General features: G+C 34.4%; 2 protein-coding genes across 2 annotated transcripts; one reads left to right on the top strand and one right to left on the bottom strand.

Moving 5' to 3' along the window:
* The first annotated feature begins 6 nt into the window (after nt 1–6).
* LOC138324994 (poly(U)-specific endoribonuclease-B-like) lies at nt 7–10804 on the top strand. Its single transcript, XM_069270308.1, has 6 exons — nt 7–147; nt 2543–2676; nt 3215–3310; nt 3925–4204; nt 4927–5071; nt 6564–10804. The coding sequence occupies exons 1-6, from the start codon at nt 122–124 to the stop codon at nt 6825–6827; spliced, it is 945 nt and encodes a 314-aa protein (XP_069126409.1). The 5' UTR covers nt 7–121; the 3' UTR covers nt 6828–10804.
* Nucleotides 10805–13871: 3067 nt separating this feature from the next.
* Nucleotides 13872–26323, bottom strand: LOC138324993 (PITH domain-containing protein 1-like). Its single transcript, XM_069270307.1, has 6 exons — nt 26036–26323; nt 20721–20764; nt 20430–20507; nt 16103–16207; nt 15670–15778; nt 13872–14543 (listed from the first exon to the last, which is right to left on the bottom strand). Exons 1-6 carry the CDS (start codon nt 26228–26230, stop codon nt 14442–14444), a joined length of 633 nt encoding a protein of 210 aa, XP_069126408.1. The 5' UTR covers nt 26231–26323; the 3' UTR covers nt 13872–14441.
* Between the last annotated feature and the right edge of the window lie 6 nt (nt 26324–26329).

Here is a 26329-nt window from a genome sequence, read left to right as displayed (position 1 = left end):
TTTACATTGCCGGGGGGGAGTTTGGCTATTTGGAACATCAAGGTTCACAGGACCCGTCAAGTTTGACATCTTTCTCAGCTTTAATACAAAGTGTGTGACGTGGACTGCCTATTTGGGGATAATGGCATACTATCAGCACAGAAAAGGGTAAAGCGTAATGTTATTATCGATCGAATGATCCCATTTGAAAGGAAAAGGCGTGGCACTTTTATTTTCTTGTAACATGTGTTTTGTGGTGTGGTATTGTGAAGGCATATGATACGATATGTTGTGAACCTATCTTAATGTAATCTTTCTTAGTTAACTGGACCGCGTAATAAACATTTAGAGATACTTTAGTTTAACTAAGGCATCATTTGCCAGATATTTTGTCCGAGTTGCCTCTGGGCTTACCACCCAAATTCGACATTATGACAGATACGTACAAGCTTAATTTGACAAATATGTACATGTATAGATATGCCCGGTAGCTGTTTACAACATTTAACAATTGCAAGGGTCATAAATGTCTGTGCTGTCAGAACCAGATCAAGTAAATTATCGAATTGACTAATAGATTTTGGACATTGATCTGTCAAATACATGCATGTATAAAATTATCAAGGATTTATATGTGATCATGAGGTTATAAATCCTTGAATTGATCATTGTAAAAAAAAATCAAAAAAATCTTATACACGTAGCTGCATTTAAAATTTAGTAAATAATATTATTATACTTCAGCTCGGTATCTAAGCAAAGATACATGTTTATGTAAATGTATGTATCGGCAATTGCACTTGCCACAAACAATTTTAACATTATTGTACTTTCATACAATTAGCCTACAGACTACAGAGCATAGCGGAGTTTAGACATTGGTATGGGTTTCCAAGAGGTTTCCAATACAATATTTTATATAAAATTATAACAATTAGAAAAAAGATAAATAATCAATACATCACAGAAATATAATAACACTTATAAAATATAGATTAGTAAATAAAAAAATCAATTAATGTTCCAGGTATAAATTATAATCTAGTCCTATAGTAAATATATTACATTATATTTTTTATTTTACTTTGATAAGGCATTCTTTTTGTATAGTAAAATCAGAAATTAGTGAGCGCTTTCACCCCATTCAAGGGAGCTCTTCAGACTGTTTATGGAAAACAATAAACAAATACTTATAATATATTATTATTATTGGTATGTTTCATCGAGATAACACTATAAAATGAGAAGAGTTTCTGCTATTTCAAGGAAACATGACATTAAAGTCCCAATATCCGTATCTGTGTTATTTTTTTCATGATTTAAAAGAATATTGAAAAAAAAATCCTGTTGTAAATCATGCAGAGACAGGACTAAATCTGAAGGGATCTCTCAAATTTCATATATAGGTTCCTCTAGGGCCCTAGTTGTGCATATTGCATTTTGGGACAAATCAGTCAACAAGATGGCCGCCAGGCAGCCATCTTGGATTTTGATAGTTAAAGTTTGTTACCGCTATTTCTCAGAAAGTACTGAAGAGGTCTCTCTCAAATTTCACATGTAGGTTCCCCTAGGATTTTGGGACTGATCTGTCAACAAGATTGCCACTAGGCAGCCATCTTGGATTTTGATAGTTAAAGTTTGTTATCGCTAATTCTCCGAAAGTACTGATGAGATCTCTCTCAAATTTCACATATAGCTTTCCCTAGGGTCCTAGTTGTGCATATTGCATTTTGGGACCAATCAATCAACAAGATGGTCGCCAGGCAGCCATTTTGGATTTGGATAGTAAAAGTTTGTTAACGTTATTTTTCCAAAAGTACAGAAGGGATCTCTCTCAAATTTCACGTGTAGGTTCCCCTAGGGCCCTAATTGTGCATATTGCATTTTGTTACAGATCAACAGGCGACCATCTTGGATTTTGACAATTGAAGTTTGTTAAGTGTTATTTATCTCAGAAAGTAATGAAAGGATCTTTCTAAAATTTCATATGTTGTAATATGTTGTAAAAGTTTCAAAAGCAGAGAAAAGATCCTCTTTCCATTGTCAGATGTAGATCATTCTTTGGTGGGCGCCAAGACCCCTCTGGGATCTTTTGTTGTTGATAGTTACGTATAGTGTGGCTTCAACATAATACAGCCTCCCAAATCAGCACTTCTTACATATTACACATTGGACGTCCTTTCATTCACCCATGAAGACACATTTGAACTCTTCTAATTCAAAAGCTAGAAGAGTTCATTATGAATTTCCAGGGGTCCATGAGTTATCTTAAGGCCAAAAAAAAAAAAAATGTCTGTTCAGTGTTACCCGACTGACCCTAATTTTTTATACCCTACCCTATTTTTTTTTTTTTTAATTCCAGTTCCGGCAATTACTTTAAAGTGAAAGACACTAAAAAAACAATCCTTACCTACTAACCTTATTTTTTTTTTTTTTTTTTTTTTGCCAATGTAACCCTAAACAGACATAATATTTTTTTGGCCTAATAGGATGTGATTGAAGCATAATCAACCGACTAACTGATTTAAGGTAAACTAATAAAAAGATAAATTTGCATTTACAGAGGCAAGGGACATGGTAGTAACTTAGGAGATCCTTTGGTGTCAGTGGAGGCGTTGGAACAAATCCTCAATGATTTGTGGAAATGTGACAACCAAAAGTGTTACCATGGACAAGAGTTTGAGGTGTACTTACAAGGTATGACAATCTTTTTAGGGTGTCATTACAATATTAGTTAAAATGTTCAGATAATGCGATTAGAAAATTTTGTTTAGATGCCAAAAACAGAACGATAGATTCACTATTTTAGACGTTAGTTATTATATATTATAGAGTGATATATTGTTAACTTCATCTATATGTACTGGTATGTAGCAGATTTGGACTGGGTCGATCATCAGTGACCAGGTGGTTCTATTGGTTGAAGCATCTTTCTGGTGTAAACTCTTATTTACATTCCCCCTCCTCTCCTCTTACAAAATTGGCAAACTTGTTAATCCCTGTTTCATGCATTGGAGTAAGCTTAGCAGCGGATATGCAAACTCGTTACTTGTTGTGTCTTTGTAGCGTAATTGAACCGGATTGATCTGATGTGAGTATGAACATGATGCTCAATTGGTAGAGCACCCAGCTAGTGTTTGGGGGTCGAAGGTTTGATTCCTGGTCTGGCTGCTACAGATTCCTTTTTCCTGTTACATATATAAACATACTTACATATTATATATATATTTTACAGGGAGAGCCAGTACAAGGACAGAGAGAGATACATCAAGACACTCACTGTTTCAATATTTTGATGAAGAAGCAATATTTTCTATGGAAACATACAATGGTAAGAGTTTCTAGATGTCTTTTTACAATTTATCCAAAGGGAAATTGATGCATTAATCTTTTAACGTCCTTTCACTATTTCAGGTATAATATAACTCAAAATTGAGGACAGAAGGCATAAGAAAACTTTGAATTTGTAACACTGTATTTTTGATACAAAGTAAAAAAAAATTGGTTCGGACTATGGCAGCTATCTCTTTGATTAGACTGGGTATTTGAAATATTTGATAAGAGATAACACAGTTCAGCTGTTTCCGAATTGAATTTTACTTTGACCAATAGCAATTTAGGATATAGAGGTCAATTTTATTGGCTCTTATATTGTGAATTAACAACGAAATATACGTAAACCATATTAACTTAAAATTCCTGGATAGAAACTTCACTGACACAACTTACTGTTATTAACCATATTTAGGATTTCAATGGGGAAGAAAAGCAAAACTTAATTGCTATACAGTAGTGTATTTTTAAATGAGATTGATTTTAATTGAATGAAGTTTGTGACATAGGCTGTTCGAAGGACATGAAACTTAACAAGTAAATAAACATGATGCAGCAACAAAATTGTTGATGTGGGTAGTAAACTGTCGTTAAAGAGATTTATTTTCTTAGCTTTCAGAGCACTTTTAAACAACTATACGTTAGAGTGTGGCGAAGCAGAGCAGGTGACACCAGAGGAAGTGGCAGAAAATCGTCAGTTTATACAGGCAGTGATGAAAACCGAAGTGATGCAGAAAGCCCGAGCTTGGCTCATGTCAAAAGATTTACTAGAGGACCAATACTATACTCCTGATAGTGTTATTGAAGAGAAGGGACTTGAGTATGACTTTAATTTCATGAAGATGTTGTACAAACTTTGGTTTACTTTGTACAGAAGGACAAAAGGCGACAGGTAAATTATAATCCTTTTCAGTAAAACCTATTTGTGAGAGGGAGGGGGATACATAGGCATGACAGTTAGAGCCTCTACTTCTACAGTGTGATTGGTTTAACATCCTATCAACAACCCGGGTCATTTAAGGTTGTACCAGGTTTGGAAAGCCGGAGTACCTGGAGAAAAACCACTGACTAGCAGTCAGTACCTGGCAACTGTCTCACATAGGAATCAAAATTGCGACCCAGAGGTTGAAGGCTTGTGGTAATATGTTTGGACATCTTGATCACCCAACCACCACATCCCCAACCTCTACCCACTTCGCAAATAAAAACTATTGGGGGACTGCAGAATTATGAGTTAAGTGTGAGAGATATTCTAGTAGCTTAAGGTGAATTACCATGATACAGTACCTTGTTTAACCTCTCCCATAGCCAATTAATTTTTGTTTTGAAGCCAAGAATAGTACTCTGTTCAGGTCTGACCTGTTGCTTAATTAGTGAGAATAAATTTTAAAATGATTCCGAGTATCCATGGCAACCAAATTTGGGAGATGGGGTGGAGAAAGGCTGTTGCCAGAAAATAAATAATAAAGATTTTTTTGATATATTGAATACTAGTGCTGTGTCATTAACATGAAAAGATAAGGATGAGTTATGATAAATGTAATAGTGACTTTGATATTGATATTTAGATGTGGACTTTCATTACTACATCACCTTTTACTTTGTCATTCACAGGGACTTGGATTCCAGCAGCTTTGAGCATGTGTTTGTCGGTGAAGCAAAGGATGGGAAAATTGTTGGTCTACACAACTGGCTACAGTTTTATCTGGAGGAAAAAGCTGGACGCATTGATTACCATGGATACTTTGGTTTTAAAACGGTAAGAAATCATAGATTTTTGTTATGACTTTATTTGCCATGTAATGAAATCATTTTCAGCTAGAATTTGAAATGTGATCAACAAAATTGTCTTTCTGTGAAAGCCATTTTTCAATCTGATTGAAATTATTCTGTATTCACCATAATTAAAGCCCCTTCCCCTTTTCTGGAAAAGAGCTTGAGTTGAAGTTGCATAAACGCCCCCATTTCATGGATTGAACAATATTTTACAACACATAATGCCTCTAACATCAGCATTGTATCCCATATTACATGAACTTTCGAGTCTTTTACATGTGGATCACAATATAATAATGTGTTTCAAACGCTAAATGGCATGTGCATGTTTACTGTGACAGATTAATATACCATGAGTACAGAAAGATTTAAAATATGGCTGAATTTTTTCGTCTACAAATTCCCCCCAACCCCTCTCCTGATATTTCACAAGATGTCCAAGGGTCCTAATTGTTTTATTTGTCGCTGAGTCATTTGTGCATATTTCAGTAGGTTTATAATGATGAAAGGATTTCATAGACTGTTTTCCCCTTGTCCCATGAGTGGTCTTTATTTTGATATAGACAGGTTTGACTGTAAAGACAAACCAAGGGATAAGGAAAACATGGCCTATATAGCCAAATGGTCTCTATACACAGGTCAAATTGTAATTTGAAATAGCATTTTGGAGCCTTAGAAAGAGGTGATCCTTAAGACAGGTTTTACTGTATAAACACATTTTTAGGTCACCTGAGACGAAGTCTCAAGTGACCTATTCTAATCGCCTTTTGTCCGTCGTCGTCCGTCCGTCGTTTCCGTCGTGCGTCGTTTGTCCGTAAACAATTTACATTTTCGACTTCTTCTCCAAAACTGCCGAAGCAATTTCAATGAAATTTGAAACTTAAGGACAGTGAATTATATGGTGGGAGCTATGGGAGGGGCCCGAAAGGAAAGGTAAACAAAATTTTTTGATGTGATTTAAATCTCTTAATTAGTTTCCATAGTGAAACATGAAGTTTACTATAGATATTCTACAAAAGGAAATGAACAGAATTTCATATTATTGAATATACTTTTCCTATACAGGGGCCTTGTGGGGGCGGGGTCATCAAATAGGCTATATCTTCAAAAATCTTCTTCTGGCACATACTCTTCAGAGAGGTCTTGACATTGTGAATATATGACATAAAGACATAGTTTATATAGTGAAAAAACACATTTAGTGACGAAATGAGTTTGGAATTACATGAGATAACATTTTAATATCATATCTATATTGAACCCCTCGCCCTCTTCCTCTGGGGTTGTGATGTTTGAATTTTATGTGGGGCAGTTGCCAAGTACTGACAACTATTATGTGGTTCTCTGGATACTCTGGCTTCCCTTTACCATCTAAGCCTGGGCACATCCTTTAAGGACTCCGGCTGTAAATTAGAAGTTATTCTAATCAAATTTACAGACATTTCTAGTTCAGTCAATATCTTATCTCTCCACAGGATACAAATGACGAGTCGTTCCGTCTGCTCACCCTCCAATTTGAAATGGTTGACGACGAAGAAGAAGACGTTGGAGGTATCAAGAAGATGAGCAGCATATTTCTAGGAACCAGTCCCGAGTTTGAACTGGCTGCCTATACCATTTTGTATTTTACGAAAATGTTCGGAAAACACGAATTTCAAATAGCCGAGTATGAGGTCATGAGTGAATGTTACCCTTTTGGTAACTTCGGTGTTGGTACAGCATTTATAGGGAGTCGTTAACAGCCAGATTATTGTCTCATCCATCAAATATAGACACGTATAAACATATCTTATGACAAAGTACCTTTAAAGTTAATAGTTTACTATCACTTACATCTGAAGTTCAGTATTTAACGCAGAAATTTATTCCTTATATTTGGAGAAAAGTTTTGTGTAAAATATAACCTGTTATATCAAAATCTTTATATGAATTTCATAAATAACTATCAAAAGATGAATTTCTGGATTTCTCCAATATAAAACAGATTAAAGTTTTGTCAAAATTAATTTCATCATCATCATATTAAATACCAGTAAATGTTATATAAAATTAGTCTCCCGTTGAACTAGTACGGTAAATGAGAACGTCAAGGCCTTGTATACTAAACATGATGATTGATGAGGCAGGCTAACAAAAGTTATGTTGAATAACCTTATAGGTTAGATATTTTGTTTGTAGGTACATATATACATATGGTTAAACTGACAACCTTGTACATACATTGAAAGTTAACTAAGACATTAAATCAACAAAGAAATTCCATAGAAGGGAAAATACTGGGTTTTAAAACCAGTAAGAAAACATGAACTATGTTTTCATACCCTTAGTCTAGCAGACCATGGGGAAGTTTGATCACAGGAATGGTGCTAGCTAAAGTTTATCAACGATGATGGAACATATTTTATATTTCTCATATTAATGATAATTGAGTGTCTCAAATTATGCGTCTCAAATTATGAAATTCATTTGAATTTTAATTGTGATGGAATGTTGTTTACATACATTGGTTTACGGCTGCAACATGATAAGGATTCTTACAATTGGACTCAATTTTACAATTGGACTGAGTCTATGCACGTGATGGCTGTTTATTGCTATATACACTGTGGTCTATTTATCTGAATATTAAACAAAGCTTGTTCTTTATTTTGTTCCTCTTGGATTACACATTCATAATGCAAGCGATGTTACCAAACAGTCTGCATAATATCTTATATATTACTGTTTAGCTGGTTATTTTTGCTGATATGATATTTTTTGTGATTTTTTTGTGTTCACGAGAATTTGACCCAAGAAATATTGATAAATAGGTGAATCATATGCCCTAAAAGTCAGATTGTGAAAATTAAAATTTTTCTTAATTAATTTTCTCGTTTTTACCTCAAATCACAAAAATTTTGACCTGCTTAAAGTTGTATTTCCTGTAATTTTCGCTGTAACAATATGTCGTTTTAACATTTGATATTTGAATATGGACATGTAACTTGATGATTTAGCTCCCCAAAACCATATGTCAGTCTATAAAAGAGCCGAAATCTAGGGATCATATATTCCTGGTTGTGAATAAAACGCCTTCAATCTCCGCCATATTCATTACCTTCGGGTTTTGTCGAAATTCCGAATCGTATCACCTGACTGATGTTCACACGTCCTGCACGTGGTGATCCAGGTAACTAGCGTAAGCGCACATGTGTTTGTTTACGGTTTCCTTCTGGCTAATATGAGCAAATCGTGCTGGTTTATGTCCACAGTACGAGTATTTGAAACATCTAATTCACATATTGCCGTAATTCAATATTGTGTGTATAAAAAATTGTAATGTGCGAGCATTAGTTTCTTTGTAGATTCAGTCTGCTATGGTCGACCACGTGTTTTGTTTACGAAAAATTGTTGACACTTTTCTTGGTTTCACAACTCTCGTGTTACTTCGAGATTGTCGCGACGATGTTCGGAAGAGTTCGGCATCTTTCGAGCCTATTTTTTACGTGTACACGTTAAAAAGATTTTTTCACTTTTATAATTAAAATACTTCCAGTGCTGCAACTTAATAAAAAGTGGTAAAATTAGAAAGTTTAAACCTTGGACAGACGGAGAAAAATGTGTATAGCACCTATACAGTTTTTACTATGAAAAAAGAGCGAAAGTGATAGACCATACAACTTTAAATAACTGGCTTTATGGTATTTATGATTTCATTTTTATTTATAATTGATTTTTCTAATTTGCTACTTGACAATGTTATAATTTTGGGTTTTTTTTGGACAAAAATGCTGAATTAAGAAAAATAAGACTAATTACTAGAAATTGCATTGGATTTTGCTACCATGCATCATTTATTAAATGCAATTGATTTTTTTCTCCCCTTAAGTTGTGATTATTTAATTAAGTGCATGATTTTATTTGAGCATTATGATATTAAAGATTGTGTGTTCATCTATGATTTTGGAGCAATAATTATATGTGATGATACATGTGAAGGTTTTGATTTTTTTGTATATTTTGTTAAAGGTGGTTGTTTCAAAAGATTTATATTTTGTATTAATCTATAATTTCTATATATACATGTATCTCTCTTGCCTATTATTTACATTAGAATTATGCATCTTTGTAACATCACAGCTTACTGTATTTTTGCTTTTATTTGCGAGAGATTAAATTACTCAATATTGATGATTAAGTAAATTTCTGCAGACTTATGAAAATGGAAGTTCAAATATATGTATATGTACCTTAGGCCATTAATGTTTGAAATTGACAAATGCACGAACATTTCTCCCTGTGCATAAAAATCAAAGAGGAAATCATAAATTTTTCTCCTCGCAAAATTTAGCAACTATACAGTACCTGTACACAGTGGAACCTTCCTATAACGACTTCAGAATTTGAATGAGTTCCCGTTTTTATGTTTAGGGCAAACATATTTCAGTCAGAAGGTTACACTGACTAATTTACTCATTGTATCTCACTTGCCACATGTTATAATACTAATTTGTATACCTTTGTTTATATTTCCTTACTAGTAGCATATATATGTAAAGATATTTTCTAAACAATATATTAACAAGCGTGACCTCCATGTTTGGTTATACAGTGTACATGGATGACCTACATAGCCAGTGATTAATTGTAGTATTTTCTATTGTTTCCACTTAAAGGTAACCTTTTTTATCTCTACTAGATCTTATATATGTGTAATAAAAAGGTTGAATGCTGATGCTGACGCTGACCTTAAAATTTTAAAATAAAAGTTACAACCTACAGTGGGTGTCAAACTAAAGGTTCTTTATTTGAAATTATTTGAATTCTGTTGGATCTGCTATCATTTCACATTTCACTTCTTAAATCAGTTATTAGTTTTAATGAAGATACATGTACATGGTACTAATTTTGAAGTTGATTTAAAGAAATATGTAAAATTCACACTTGATAATCTCAAAAAAAAAAAATTGGTAATATTTGCTGCTTATTAATATCAGTTCTAAAAGAAAGGTGGTCTTGTCATCAAGTGTTTTTTCATCTACTAATTAAGTTCCATTAAAGAATTAGAAACTATATTGAACTTTTTAACGGTAACAAACCAAAAACTTAAAGCTTTGAAAGATCTCTAGGTAAGATCTACAAGCATGGACTGGCCTCCATGACTAAAATGTTACTAACATTGTATTTATAAGGATAACTATGAGTAAAACTTTGTGTCTGCAGGCAGTACAAGGGTATTGGTAAATATGTTCAATAGATACTATTTTGAAATGTGTTTAAAATATGAATCAATAAAGTTGTTAATTAATATTGAAAACTTTGATGACATTAGATTTAATACTCAGCTAAAGCTGTGATTCGTAAATACACGTACAATTGTATTACTAAACTTAATTGTTCTTTATTAACATAGGTTGTAGGTGGATAAGTTGGTGTCATGTAGCTTTACTGCCCAGTGCAGTGTGTGTTCATCATTGTTAACATATACGTACACAGGCAATATTGTCAAAGCTGATCAGGGTAAATTCTTGCTATTGATTCAATTTGATTTTGTATTGTTACCGTTCTTTACAATATTAATTAGTGTCAAAAAATTGTTCGAATATGATTTTAATTTTTTACCTCAGTCTGTATCTTTACTACTTTTTGGAAATAAATATGGTGCCTTATACAAATTAATTCAACATTATTATTCGTGCTGTTGATCATGTTTTCTAAATAAATTTCTTTCACCCGATTATTTCTGTTTATCATTATTGATATGGTATTTGACAGAAAAACAATAGTACAAGAGGCCCAGAGGGCCTGTATCACTCACCTGGTTTGTAATGCCAAGTAATGTTCTGGATACAGGTTCATTATTTCTTTTCAGAAGGAATTTGAATATTGACTTCTAATTCCCCTATTGGGCCCCAACCCTCCTGCTCCTAGGGGGTCAGAGCCAAAAATTCATACAAACTCTGTTCCCCTTCCTCCGACCAAGGATGTTTGTGGCCAAATTTAGTCACAATCCATGCAGAACTCTAGGACAAGTAGCGATTTATAGAATTTACCTTTATTTCCTCTATTGGGCCCCACCCCTCCTGCCCCCAGGAAGTCAGAGCCAAAATTTATATATAAGTTCTGTTCCCCTACCCCCAAGGATGTTTGTGGCTAAATTTGGTCACAATCCATGCAGAACTCTAGGACAAGTAGCAATTTATAGGTTTTACCTCTAATTCCCCTATTGGGCCCCGCCCCTCCTGCCCCCGGGGGGTCAGAGCCAAAATTTTATACAAGTCCTCCTGTTGCCCTTCCCCAAGGATGTTTGTGGCAAAATTTGGTCACAATCCATACAGAACTTTAGAATAAGTAGCGATTTATAGAATTCACCTTTATTTCTCCTATTGGGCCCCGCCTCTCCTGCCCCCTGGGGTCAGAGCAAAAAATTTATACAAGTTTTGTTCCCCTTCCCCCAAGGATGTTTTTTGTGGCCAAATTTGGTTACAATCCATGCAGAACTCTATGACTTGTAGCGATTTAAAGGAAATGTTGAAGGACAGACGGACGACGGTCCGACGCCGCGCCATGACATAAGCTCACCGGCCCTTTGGGCCAGGTGAGCTAAAAACTCACGGTACTTTTCAAAAAGGTACGAAAATATTTCAAGGATCTATTTTGCATACCGATCGAACTTCATCAGAGAACTATAAACCATTCAATTTTCGTGAATACAATATTTTGCATATTTATTTAAGGATTAACTTGAATAGATTTTTTATGTTAGGAAGATATAACACAAAAATCTGAGTGTACTCTAAAAAAACCTGCGAAGCCGTTTATGATGAGAGTACACTCAGTTTTTTGTGCTATATATCTCTATAACATAGAAAATCTATTTAAATTAATCCTTATAATTCAATTCACTAAAGACAATCTCTTTAATATATGAAATTCATTTTGTGACTATTTTGTCTATGAAATCATTACACCATCATCTCAGCCAATCAGAAGTGCCGTTAAAAACAGCTACGCCATTTTTTCCTTTAAGGGCTGATAAAGTAAAATTTTAAGCCAATGAAAATGCTCGTAACAAACAAAATTTAATTATTTCAACATATTTGCGAATACATAAATTTGCAATGAAGGGTTCAACATTTGAATTTGTGTTAGAGTTCACTTCAAAAATTACGCATAGAATTTGTATCTTGCGGAAACAAAGTGATTTAAAGTATTAGGCATGGTGTTGTGTGTCAAACATACTAAAATTTTGCAATTTACTGTTTTGAACTTAATCACAGTGAACTACTTTTCATTACATTTCTTTGTAGCCTTTGAAAGTGTCATTTACAGGATAAAGTTTGACATGTTCTGCCTTTTTTTTTTAAATTGCTAAGGTATTAAATTTCACAAAGTTGGGTATTCCATGAATTCAGCTAAATTAAAAACCTTTGCAAAATACAAGTAAATACATAGTTAACTTGAACTCCAAACGGTTGGATGTCAGATGGACCACAGTTATTTAGCACGCTGATAAGTCAAAGACCCACTATTAGACTAATATACAGAGATAAAATTAGTCTATAGTGGGTCTTTGACTTATAAGCGTGCTAAATACCTATGGATGGACAACATACCTCAGCATAACCTTGCTAAAGGCAAAATATTCCTCACAAGAAATAAATTAACATTACGCAGTTAACTACACATTCCAAATCAGATACAGTACATGTACTACATGAGAACAAAATCTTGCATTATGATAAGTATTGTTTAATATTTCAATAATAAAATTGCATCTTCCACATATCATAATGCAGAGAGAAATAACAAGGAATTTGTGCAAAATGTGATAAAAACTTATGTAATTTGTACTGCATTACATGTACAAGCTCAGCAATAGCAATGTTGTAAGTCTACAAAACATAGGACCACATAATGCAGCAGTACAATTCACAAACAACTTGTTTGATATCTTGTTAAATTGTCTCATTGCTTCTGAATCGCTGCAAGTAGCTGACTTCTAATACACCAAGCAAAGATGTGTATAAATTATCAATATCACAATTGAATCACTAGATGGCTAAACGATACCCCAATCTTCTTGTAAGAATCAATGGATTTTCCCCTCTGTGATTGGCAAAAAATATGATGTCAGTTGATAGTGATCACTTAAGGCAGGTTTAAAGTTTGCTACACATATACTGGGACATAAATAATTTTTCCTTCAAAGGGAAATTCATCGCCCTTCATGAGTGGAATGTGGATTCAAATACATAGTTAATCTTTATCCTTGTTTTAACATGTTTCTCCAACTACTTTCCCTATTTAAATCTCGTAAACTTTTCCAAATCCTGGTAAGAAGAATCCTAATCATAGTAAGAATTATCCATGGTTAATCAACTACCAATGAGCAATAAAATGATTGTATAATTTTGTTATCATAGCTTGAAATTTTCAGATAAATATTTTTGGTCTCGTTAAAGTTCATCATCTGGTCTGGTGAAATGAAATTTTACCAAGACCAAATCCAAAAATACAAGTAAATACATTTAACTTGATGTTCGGATGTCAGTTGGACCACATGTTATTTAGCACGCTAATAAGTCAAAGACCCACTATAGACTAATATACAGAGATAAATTAGTCTATAGTTGGTCTTTGACTTATAAGCGTGCTAAATACCTATGGATGGACAACATACCTCAGCAGAACCTTGCTAAAGGCAAAATATTCCTCACAAGAAATAAATTAACATTACACAGTTAACTACACATTCCAAATCAGATACAGCACATGTACTACATGAGAACAAAATATTGCATTATGATAAGTATTGTTTAATATTTCAATAATAAAATTGCATCTTCCACATATCATAATGCAGAGAGAAATAACAAGGAATTTGTACAAAATGTGATAAAAACTTATGTAATTTGTACTGCATTACATGTACAAGCTCAGCAATAGCAATGTTGTAAGTCTACAAAACATAGGACCACATAATGCAGCAGTACAATTCACAAACAACTTGTTTGATATCTTGTTAAATTGTCTCATTGCTTGAATCGCTGCAAGTAGCCGACTTCTAATACACCAAGCAAAGATGTGTATAAATTATCAATATCACAATTGAATCACGAGATGGCTAAACGATACCCCAATCTTCTTGTAAGAATCAATGGATTTTCCCCTCTGTGATTGGCAAAAAATATGATGTCAGTTGATAGTGATCACTTAAGGCAGGTTTAAAGTTTGCTACACATATACTGGGACATAAATAATTTTTCCTTCAAAGGGAAATTCATCGCCCTTCAGAGCGGAATGTGGATGGAAGTCTTCCTCAACATGTCCACACAAAGATCTACAGATGTTGTACTAGGACATTCCAGAGATCAGCTGATCTGATGGTTAACATTGTCCAGTATGTTGGTTTTGTGGTCGGCTGGGTTAGCTCGGGCCTCATAGTTACATATGGTGACTTCATGTCGATGGACCTGTAACGACAAAAGCAAACCTTATTACTGATAATACAGTCAAACATTAACAACCAAAACTAGAACTGTCGTCAGAGTGGACGACTAATACCCCCGCTGCACAAATATAGTGATAACTCCATTAGTAGGGGATATTGCAGAACCCTACATAGTTTACTCTGCTCCCCTTTATGTCAGGGTTCTGTGTACCAAATTTTATCAAAATCTGTCAGGTAGTTTAATAGGAGTTTGTCGGACACAAATTTGTGTCTACAGACAGACGGACGACCAGGTTTCCAATATACCCCCCCCCCTTAATATACCCCCTTACTTTATTGCTGGGTGGGCTTAATGAAGGACACCACTTCTCATTCTGAACCATCCAAGTTACTTCCCTTGATTTCAATTTGTTATTAACGGATTCATTCAACTTTGAAAGTGAGGTTCTGTAACATGGTCAGTCTAAGCTGATCAGTGTTTTACTTACAAAACTTAGTTTACAGTAGTATCAAGAAGGTGTCAACCGATCAATAGGGTTTACAAAAACTACATCCTTTGTTTCCGGTTGAGTGAAACAAAGGGAAGTAACTCTGATAGAATGCGACTCCAGCAGACTAAGTGTAATAAAATGGAGTAATTAATGTTTCCTATACTAATGATATCTTGATGAAACACAATCAAGAGACTGCCAACCGTAAGTCACAAAAATGAGCAATGTTTCCGAATATGTAAAATTGTAATACTTAATATCTAGTACTTGTACAAAGCATACAGTTTAAACATCCTGCACTCAAAAAATACAGGTAGTTATGCAGAGAATTGGGCAGCAGGAAATGTAACCATGTCATCTGTTCTACCACAAGTATTAAACACTTATTTTTATACATCTAATACTTTGTGGCCATGCAATCATCTCAGTGTTACATCTGGACAGAATGGTCACTGATTACAGTAAGAGAAGACGATTCAGACCAGATCATAGTGGACACTGGCCACATTAGACAGGTAGGTGAGCTGTTTATTAAATGTTGATTATGTAGAATTTATCATCTGCTGTGCCATAAAGCAGTTGTATAAGACTTCAGGTAGCCATTCAAACAGGTTTGACTGTATTATGTATTCATATGAATTGAATTTATTGATTTACCTCTGTGAAGTCTCCTCTAAGACCAATGTAGTACACTTTTGTGTTGTCTGCACCAAAATTAGTAGGGAAATGGATGGAAAGGTGTTCCACAGAGTTAAATCTGGCCACTCTGAAAGGAAAATCATTGACATAGGTAAATTTTCATAGTCCTTAATTGCTCTTTTACAATACCTCACCTTATTATAATTTAGCAGAAAAATATTCTTTGTAATCTTTAAGTTCTATCTTAAATGTGTGAATCCTACCATGTACTTCTTATTGTATTTCAAAGCATTTTACAAATGAAATGGTGCGGTTTTTTCCTGAAAGCATTAAAGGGTCCAGTAAGATCTGGGTCGTACACTCACTTTGTACTGCAACTGTAAGATATGGGTGTTTTACTCACTTTTTACTGTATTCTAATACACTTGTAGGTTCTGTGTGTAACACTCACTTTGTACTGTATTCTAATGCCCCTGTAGGATCTGGGTGTAACTCAAACATTTGGTCAGGTTCAGAACCACACGCATCAAATGTCATATTTGGTCGATTTTTGTAACTGAAACAAGAGAAAATGATAAAATAAGTACAAATAAGATTGTTGGGTTATTTCAACTTTTGGACAACAAAGGTCAGGAATTTATCTTATTCTAAGGAAAATGTTAATAGGCGTGTGATGGCTCCTATAACAATACGAAGCCAGAGATATTTAGCTAACTGAGTAATAGTAACATGTTCATCTAGGTTGTAATATATTGCAGTAAAACCTGTCTTAGCCACCACCTCAGTATGCAGACAATCTGCTTATACATAAGACCACTTTTCAAGGGTCCCTAATGACCATTTTTTACACATTCCAACCTGTGTATAAATACAACCTGGCTATAAATGCCATTTTCCCTTTGTCCTTAAGGGTGGTCTTTACAGACAGGCTTGACTGTACTTAGTACTGAAAACTCTATTAGTAATGTCTATTCATCATACATCATTGTATATTTATGCGCATTCACAAAGTTTGAAAACAAAATATCTAACATTCCCCAATGAAATTAAAAATAGTTACATCAATGCTTATAATTTATTTTTCAGACTACTTAACAAAATAAGATTACGCGTACGATTCAATTGATTTTCCAAGGAATAATTTTACCAAATCAATAGACAAAGTCAATATTTCTATTGTGAAGTCACAATAACGTCAAGTTTCTGCTACATTCTCAGATTATTTTTCCCTCACAGTTTGAAAACAATCGGTCAATCAGAAAGCTAGATTAAGCATAAAAACAAAGAAATCTTAACCATTACAATAAATAATGTTACTATAAAGCATATTGTTCACTTCTGATACCATTTTCAAAACACAAAAAAATTTGTAAATCATAGCTGCTAAATGCTATTAATAGCTCTTAATTATATCTTTATTGTGTTACTATAAATACTCACATCCTCATCTGGTTAGGGTAGATAACTCTGAATTACACCTCTATAGTACTAGTATCACTGGGTTATTTAAATACCCACATCCTCACATCCTCATCTGGTTAGGGTAGATAACTCTACACCTCTATAGTACTAGTATTACTGTGTTATTTAAATACTCACATCCTTATCTGGTTAGGGTAGATAACTCTGGATTACACCTCTATAGTACTAGTATCACTGAGTTATTTAGATACTCACATCCTTATCTGGTTAGGGTAGATAACTCTACACCTCTATAGTACTAGTATTACTGTGTTATTTATATACTCATATCCTCATCTGGGTTTAGGGTAGATAACTCTGAATTACACCTCTATAGTACTAGTATTATTGTGTTATTTAAATACCCACATCCTTATCTGGTTAGGGTAGATAACTCTGATTACACCTCTATAGTACTAGTATCACTGAGGTATTTAGATACTCACATCCTCATCTGGTAAGGGTAGATAAATCTACACCTCTATAGTACTAGTATCACTGAGGTTATTTAGATACTCACATCCTCATCTGGTAAGGGTAGGTAACTCTACACCTCTATAGTACTAGTATTACTGTGTTATTTATATACTCACATCCTCATCTGGTGAGGGTAGATAACTCTACACCTCTATAGTACTAGTATCACTGAGTTATTTATATACTCACATCCTTATCTGGTGAGGGTAGATAACTCTTAATTACACCTCTATAGTACTAGTATCACTGAGTTATTTAGATACTCACATCCTTATCTGGTAAGGGTAGGTAAATCTAACCTCTATAGTACTAGTATCACTGAGTTATTTACTCACATCCTCATCTGGTGAGGGTAGTAATCTACACCTCTATAGTACTGTATCACTGAGTTATTTAGATACCCACATCCTCATCTGGTAAGGGTAGGTAACTCTACACCTCTATAGTACTAGTATTTACTGTGTTATTTAAATACTCATATCCTTATCTGGTTAGGGTAGATAACTCTGGATTACACCTCTATAGTACTAGTATTACTGTGTTATTTAAATACTCACATCCTCATCTGGTTAGGGTAGATAACTCTGGATTACACCTCTATAGTACTAGTATTACTGTGTTATTTAAATACTCACATCCTCATCTGGTTAGGGTAGATAACTCTGGATTACACCTCTATAGTACTAGTATTACTGTGTTATTTAAATACTCACATCCTCATCTGGTGAGGGTAGATAACTCTACACCTCTATAGTACTAGTATTACTGTGTTATTTAAATACTCACATCCTCATCTGGTTAGGGTAGATAACTCTACACCTCTATAGTACTAGTATTACTGTGTTATTTAAATACTCACATCCTCATCTGGTTAGGGTAGATAACTCTGAATTACACCTCTATAGTACTAGTATTACTGTGTTATTTAAATACTCACATCCTCATCTGGTTAGGGTAGATAACTCTGAATTACACCTCTATAGTACTAGTATTACTGTGTTATTTAAATACTCACATCCTCATCTGGTTAGGGTAGATAACTCTACACCTCTATAGTACTAGTATTACTGTGTTATTTACATACTCACATCCTCATCTGGTTAGGGTAGATAACTCTACACCTCTATAGTACTAGTATTACTGTGTTATTTACATACTCACATCCTCATCTGGTTAGGGTAGATAACTCTACACCTCTATAGTACTAGTATTGCTGTGTTATTTAAATACTCACATCCTTATCTGGTTAAGGGTAGATAACTCTACACCTCTATAGTACTAGTATTACTGTGTTATTTAAATACTCACATCCTCATCTGGTTAGGGTAGATAACTCTGGATTACACCTCTATAGTACTAGTATTACTGTGTTATTTAAATACTCACATCCTCATCTGGTTAGGGTAGATAACTCTACACCTCTATAGTACTAGTATTACTGTGTTATTTAAATACTCACATCCTTATCTGGTGAGGGTATAGATAAATCTGGATTACACCTCTATAGTACTAGTATTACTGTGTTATTTAAATACTCACATCCTTATCTGGTTAGGGTAGATAACTCTGGATTACACCTCTATAGTACTAGTATTACTGTGTTATTTAAATGCTCACATCCTCATCTGGTTAGGGTAGATAACACACTCTGAATTACACCTCTATTAGTACTAGTATTATGCTGTGTTATTTAAATGCTCACATCCTTATCTGGTTAGGGTAGATAACTCTGGATTACACCTCTATAGTACTAGTATTTACTGTGTTATTTAAATACCCACATCCTCATCTGGTTAGGGTAGATAACTCTACACCTCTATAGTACTAGTATTACTGTGTTATTTAAATACTCACATCCTCATCTGGTTAGGGTAGATAACTCTGAATTACACCTCTATAGTACTAGTATTACTGTGTTATTTAAATACTCACATCCTCATCTGGTTAGGGTAGATAACTCTGAATTACACCTCTATAGTACTAGTATTACTGTGTTATTTACATACTCACATCCTCATCTGGTTAGGGTAGATAACTCTTACACCTCTATAGTACTAGTATTACTGTGTTATTTAAATACCCACATCCTCATCTGGTTAGGGTAGATAACTCTGGATTACACACTCTATAGTACTAGTATTACTGTGTGTTATTTACATACTTACATCCTCATCTGGTTAGGGTAGATAACTCTGGATTACACCTCTATAGTACTAGTATTACTGTGTTATTTACATACTTACATCCTCATCTGGTTAGGGTAGATAACTCTGAATTACACCTCTATAGTACTAGTATTACTGTGTTATTTACATACTCGCATCCTCATCTGGTTAGGGTAGATAACTCTACACCTCTATAGTACTAGTATTACTGTGTTATTTAAATACTCACATCCTCATCTGGTTAGGGTAGATAACTCTGAATTACACCTCTATAGTACTAGTATTACTGTGTTATTTAAATACTCACATCCTCATCTAGTTAGGGTAGATAACTCTACACCTCTATAGTACTAGTATCACTGTGTTATTTAAATACCACATCCTCAATCTGTTTAGGTTAGATAACTCTGAATTACACCTCTATAGTAATAGTATTACTGTTATTTAAATACTCACATCCTCATCTGGTTAGGGAAGATAACTCTACATCTCTATAGTACTAGTATTACTGTTATTTAAATACTCACATCCTCATCTGTTTAGTGTAGATAACTCTAAATTACACATCTATAGTACAAGTATTACTGTTGTTAAATACTCACATCCTCATCTGTTTATGGAAGATAACACTACATCTCTATAGTACTAGTATTACTGTGTTATTTTAATACTCACATCCTCATTTGGTTAGGGTGGGTATCCTCCTCTCCACCAATAATGATAATCCCCTTTAACTTTACGCTGCCCGTGAATCTGAATTGAAGAGCATACTTAAAATAGTAATAATCTGCTAATCATGTTATTCAAGGTTCCCAAGATATTATATTTATATAATGTACAAGTTACCAAGGTACATTGTATATACTCATCATATATACCAGCTATAATAGAGCACAACAAAGTAAATTAACTATGAACTATCAAAATTTGATATATGCATAATGAGTTAAGAAAGAAAACACTCACGGAATGTTAAACAGGAGTTCTTCATCAGCATCACTTTCCACAAACTATAAAAAACAATTAAAACATGTCAATCAATTAGATGTTACAGGACTAAATAAAGAAAGGGAAAAACTAGATTTAAGAGTTCTGAATCAGGTCAATTTAACCGCTGGCATCCACCAGGTAGCTAATCAAGGATTCAAATCCAATTAAAATATAGACAATCATTATCACCCTGTTTCTCAGAGGCTCAGATAAAATACCATCATGGATGACCTTTTGAAGTGGCCAAACATATTGCTACTTTAAAATCAAGGAAGTAAATTTTAGGGGATGAAATAGTTTGCAATAGCTGTCAGAATCATTTTCGTATAGTCATTTTGCATATTCAGCACAACAAAGCTATATTAGTGGAGCAGCTCAAAGGTCAAATTTTTTGCAAAATCGTTCAAAGTTTGAAGAAAGCATGAAACTTTGCATATGGCTTCTTTAGGACACCGGTTTCAGGAAAAAAATGGACACCAAAAAATAACTCCCCCTGGCCGCCGCCATATTGATTTTCAAAATGGCCCCCAAAAACCACCTTCTGTATCTTACATTCTATACCAGCTAGACCCAAACTTTAAACGTCTACACCCATATTATTGATACTAAGAAACATTCTGATAGTGTTAAACTTCATGTAGAAGGAACGTAATTTTGTATTTCAAAATGTATTTCTGTATCAGGTACATTTCATGTAGAATGATCAATCACATTTATGTTGTAACAAGGTGATAGAAGTATGCTGCAAGCCGGGCTCGGACCCGCGACCCCAGACTTGCTGGTCCCGCCACTGATCTGACTAATCTAAAGAGATTCCAGTGCCTATTAAGCTAGAATTAAGGCGAACATTAATCACTATGTATAATTAAAACCTGCTACCCTACTCCCCCCAAATGTATTCGCCCCCAAACACAGACCAACCCAGGTTCTCTCTCCAAGGAAGCCTCTAATACTTCCACTTGGAGTGGTCTATGGTACCAAATGTAATAGGGCGAGAGTATAGTGTGACGCCAGCCGGGCTTGAACCCGTGACCCCGGACTTACTGGTCCGTCTCTCCCCGACTGAGCTAAAGGGAAATTCCCCCTAGCGCAAAGCTAGAAGGCGACCGTATCACTATATATACAACTGAAATCTGCTACAATGTAAACGACCTAAGCTAACACTAAGGTGCTTGTGGACATTGGTGCCTTCGAGGGGAATTAATTTAAAGTTGCGGAAAAGGGAAAAAAACTACTTGTGTTGATACCAAATCGAAACCTGCATGCTTGTTGAAATAGATGGCTTATGAGTAGATAAATTATTCATATGTTGAAAGGACCTAAGGGAAAGTGGGCGATTGTTGGTGGTAATATTTTGTAAATAGTCCTGAATCGGAGATGACCTGGACCAGATACTCAAAAACGGGTGTTCTGCTTATTTCAATGTTTTTCGAGTTACTATCTGCGCTCCTGGCCCTAAACCAGGGACATCTACATTTCGCTTAGTAGACTCATAAAGGTTACACATTGTGGCACGAGACTACGGTGTGAACTACGAGTGGACGAGGAGTGCACGAGGTTAAGACTACAGGTAGACACGGAGTGCACGAGGTTTTTAGTCTCACAGGTTGACATGGAGATGCAGCACGATTTAGACCTACAGGAAGTCACAGTAGGTGCACTTCATGTGAAAACGGTGTTCCACTACTGGTGGACATCGTGATCCAGGTAAATATGGGCTAATTCATCAAGACCCATAGGACAGGAACTAGATGATGTTGCCACAGAGTTATGCTGTCGAGATAAATAATGTATTTATTCAGCTAGGTCTTATTATGGACTTTGACAGATAGAATTATTTTTTGCGATCAGAAACATTATATTTTTAATGGCAAAGAGATATTTTATTCGACAAATTAATTTTATTTTATATAAGGATAGATAAATATTTCTTGATGGGCATAATACAAGTAAGGTACATCATGATAAACATAATCAAATAAAATTCTTCATAAAAATGTTTCACTTAGTATGTATGGAATAAAGTTTTTCCTAACCGGCAAGAGTGGCTCGACATAGTTTTTAATCCTAACCAAAAGTATTATACGGTATAACCGTTGCGTACAGGGAAAACTGGGCGCAGTTGCAATGCTTCTGGGTAAATATGTGAAATCGTGCCATAGGGGACGTTAAAACTGGGCATTAGAAATTTTCATTATATTGTGTCAACCGATTGAGGAAAATACTGTATGCACTGGCTCTAAGAAATGCAAAAATTTAGTAACCGGGCATGTGGCTGCTCGTGGCATATATCAACAATGTTCAACAGGACCCGGATCGCCAAAAATGTATGTAACATAGCCATGATAATAAATTTAACAGTCAAATCAAAATAAATCCAAACTTCTATATCCATTTAAAACTGTATCTTCATAGTTGTTTGAATTAGATTCTGAATTTGTCACAATTTTTTTAATTCTAGTAACTCTGATACATGTTGACAATATCATATTCCTGACCTTCTTTACTAAGTGTGGGATCCATTTACAATGTTAAAAATAGTCTAATTGTAACACTTAAAATATGCTCTGCCCGTAAGGTTTTAGGACCCAAGGCTAGGAATGCATTTTGGCCATGGTCACATGGACTTCATACTGATTCCATCAAACCACAACGATATGATAATCTAAATTATCCTAACATTGGTCAGAGTGTGGCCTGGGGCCTTCTTTGGGTCACCCTTCAATGGATGGTACAGGTCAAGTGTAACTCGGACTATCAACACCATATATTACATGTATATACATAGCATGCTGTACTTATATTTAGGTGGCAGCCCTCTCTATACAAATACATTTTACGCTCCATTCACACAAATATGAACAGTTATATAACAACCAATGGTACTCAATAGGGATAAAAGTATTTTAACTGGTAGTGCACTTTTATTTATGTTGATAATATGAAATATTTATATATTTAAATAAAAAAATAATCAAACAAAATACCAAGTGTATAATTAAATAAAAACATTTATTTCAAGTCTTATTAGGACAAACAGATTTTCATCCATATATCCTGTTTTTATTTTTTTAATTTAATTTATTTTTTTAACACTGGATTTATTAACATATATTCTGAAACCTTGATTATCATTGACTATGTATATAAAGTACCATAATTACAATGTTGAATAATTACCTAATCTAAATAATTTTTGTTTATAATATATAACATGTATTCATTAGGTAAATTCAAGTTGTTTTTATGACAGACATGCTTGGATTGCTATACGCATTTGTACAGCTCCCGTCAAGATCCACTTCAAACGGCTGACCTGTCATGGACCAGATATTTGATGGTGTAATTCAGACATCACTCTCTATATGTTTTGCCTAGCTAGTTTTTTGACCTCATCCCAATCTAACCCCCCCCCCCACGGGAAACGGTGTACATGTTTACCAAGGCTCTACCAACTCAAACTTGTACATGTATCTGAATAATAATGGTACATTTTGAGTTTCAATACTCATAAACCTTTATGATTTTTTAAGACGGGATAAATGTATATTTTGTTTTGTTCTTACACAAAACTTCCAATTGAAACATTTCTAAAATCACATATTATATATAAGATACTGCCATGCTCCAATATCATTAAAGCGTGCATAAACTCCGAAGGCAACAATTCTGCCCTCTGGCCATCTATCGATGGTCACCATGAGGTACCTGTAGTAGCTGGATACTGAGGCTAACCTGTATGTTTTGAACAAGTTATAATTATTGGAGACCATGACGCACATATACGGTCAAGATAACTTTGGCGGGGTAGAGGATCTTAAGCATACTGAGTTTAACCAGTAATTACGAATCAAACAAGCTGAATTGGGTACTTGTAGGTAGACTATAGCTATGTCATAAAGGTTGAAGTGGATTTATTCTGCATGATCCATTTAAAAGACGTACAAGTTTTGTAATAAAGAAATATGTAATAAAGCTTTTATTAACGTAGCAATCCTTTTTAGAACTTAAAATAACAAGAAAAATATTATAATAAGTTTGAAAAACACAGAAAAAACAAAAATAACACTCAAATAAAGGAAGCATAGAAGAGCAAATCATAACGCCACAACATGTTGAAAAAAGCAAAAAAGAAGAGATTATTTTATGAAAGAACGATCTACAAGGGTGTCGCTTGAATAAACCGATTGTTAGGACACCATATCTTTTTTATTTAAAAAGCTATATATTACCCGGTATATGATTGTATTACGAATAGCTTAAATTAATTAATGAAAAAGTGTCTCAAAAGCACAATAAGGACTGGTTTTTGCCGTTGCTGCATTATTGTTGCGCAAAAGACTTTTAGAACAGAATAATTGTGTCGTCTTAGTTGGCGCGGGTTACGTATCATCCGTTCTAGTTTTTGCCGCAATTCAAAGTGTTTATATTAGACTTGTTGAAAAATGATTGTATTTAACTATTTCATGATTTAAATTTATAATATTATATATACATAAATTTAAAGCAATTTACGCCATAAAACATTGACTATATAAAAACGTAATAAAGACAATTTAAGATATGAAAAGGGGAAACTACTCGAATTTAATATATTTAAATAGACATTTACTTAATGAATATAAATTAATCTTTATTACTTTTGCAGTGAATAGGTTTTATACATGTATACTAATAAATATATCGTATTATTTTAGTTATATTAAACTGTACATCTAAATTGTAAATTTTGTAAATAAAAATAATATATAACACTAATAATTTATGAATTAAGAGCACTCTGTGTATTATTTTCATAATGATGAACGTTTTCTTCCCCGAGCCCTAACTGTAACACAATCCACATTGTCTGTCTAGGTCGGATAGTACCTGAGACACCATGTCCACCTGTATTGGACACACCGAGTTCACACATAGATGCTACCTCCCGTGTCCTAACCTGTAGTCTGAAATCTTTGTGCACGTCCGTGTCTACATGTAGTCTAAAATCTTGTGCACTCCCGTGTCTTCCTGTAGTCTAAACACTCGTGCACACCGTGTCTACCAGTAGTCGTAACCTCGAGCACTCAGTTGGTCACAAGGGTGGACTCCTTTCGTCTACTACCAACTGTATCTGTCATAATGTCCAAGTCTGGTGGTAGGGGCCAGAGTATCTCAGGCTATGGTGCCTTATGGAATATTATGTCAGCTGCATTCACTTCACTGATCATTCAATATATAATATTAAACTTTACTTCACGATGTTTTCAATGAAAGGCAGTGTCCAGTTGAATAAATACATAAAGTTTAACCTTTTCCTTATCTAATCGCTTATCCCAGGGTTTGAAGACATCCTTCCCAGATCCATCAACAGCTTCATTCAGGCATTCAACTCTCTGTGTGTCAATTTTCAAAAATAAACTGTATGCTGCTGCCTTTTCCGCTTCAGTAATATGGTCATGGTCGTCACATCCACCGCCTCCATGACTGTGACCATGCCCTGACATTTTCAACAACGCCTTATTCAGTTAGTAAATCTTCAAATTCACTGTTACTTGCAAGTTTCACGTTACTCGCTTCTTATTCCACCAAGTGCTTGTAATATT

This window comes from Argopecten irradians, chromosome 6, assembly GCF_041381155.1.
Source record: "Argopecten irradians isolate NY chromosome 6, Ai_NY, whole genome shotgun sequence".
Lineage (NCBI taxonomy): Eukaryota > Metazoa > Mollusca > Bivalvia > Pectinida > Pectinidae > Argopecten > Argopecten irradians.
The sequence above is the reverse complement of the archived record's forward strand: the minus strand, read 5'-3'. Positions and strand labels throughout refer to the sequence as shown.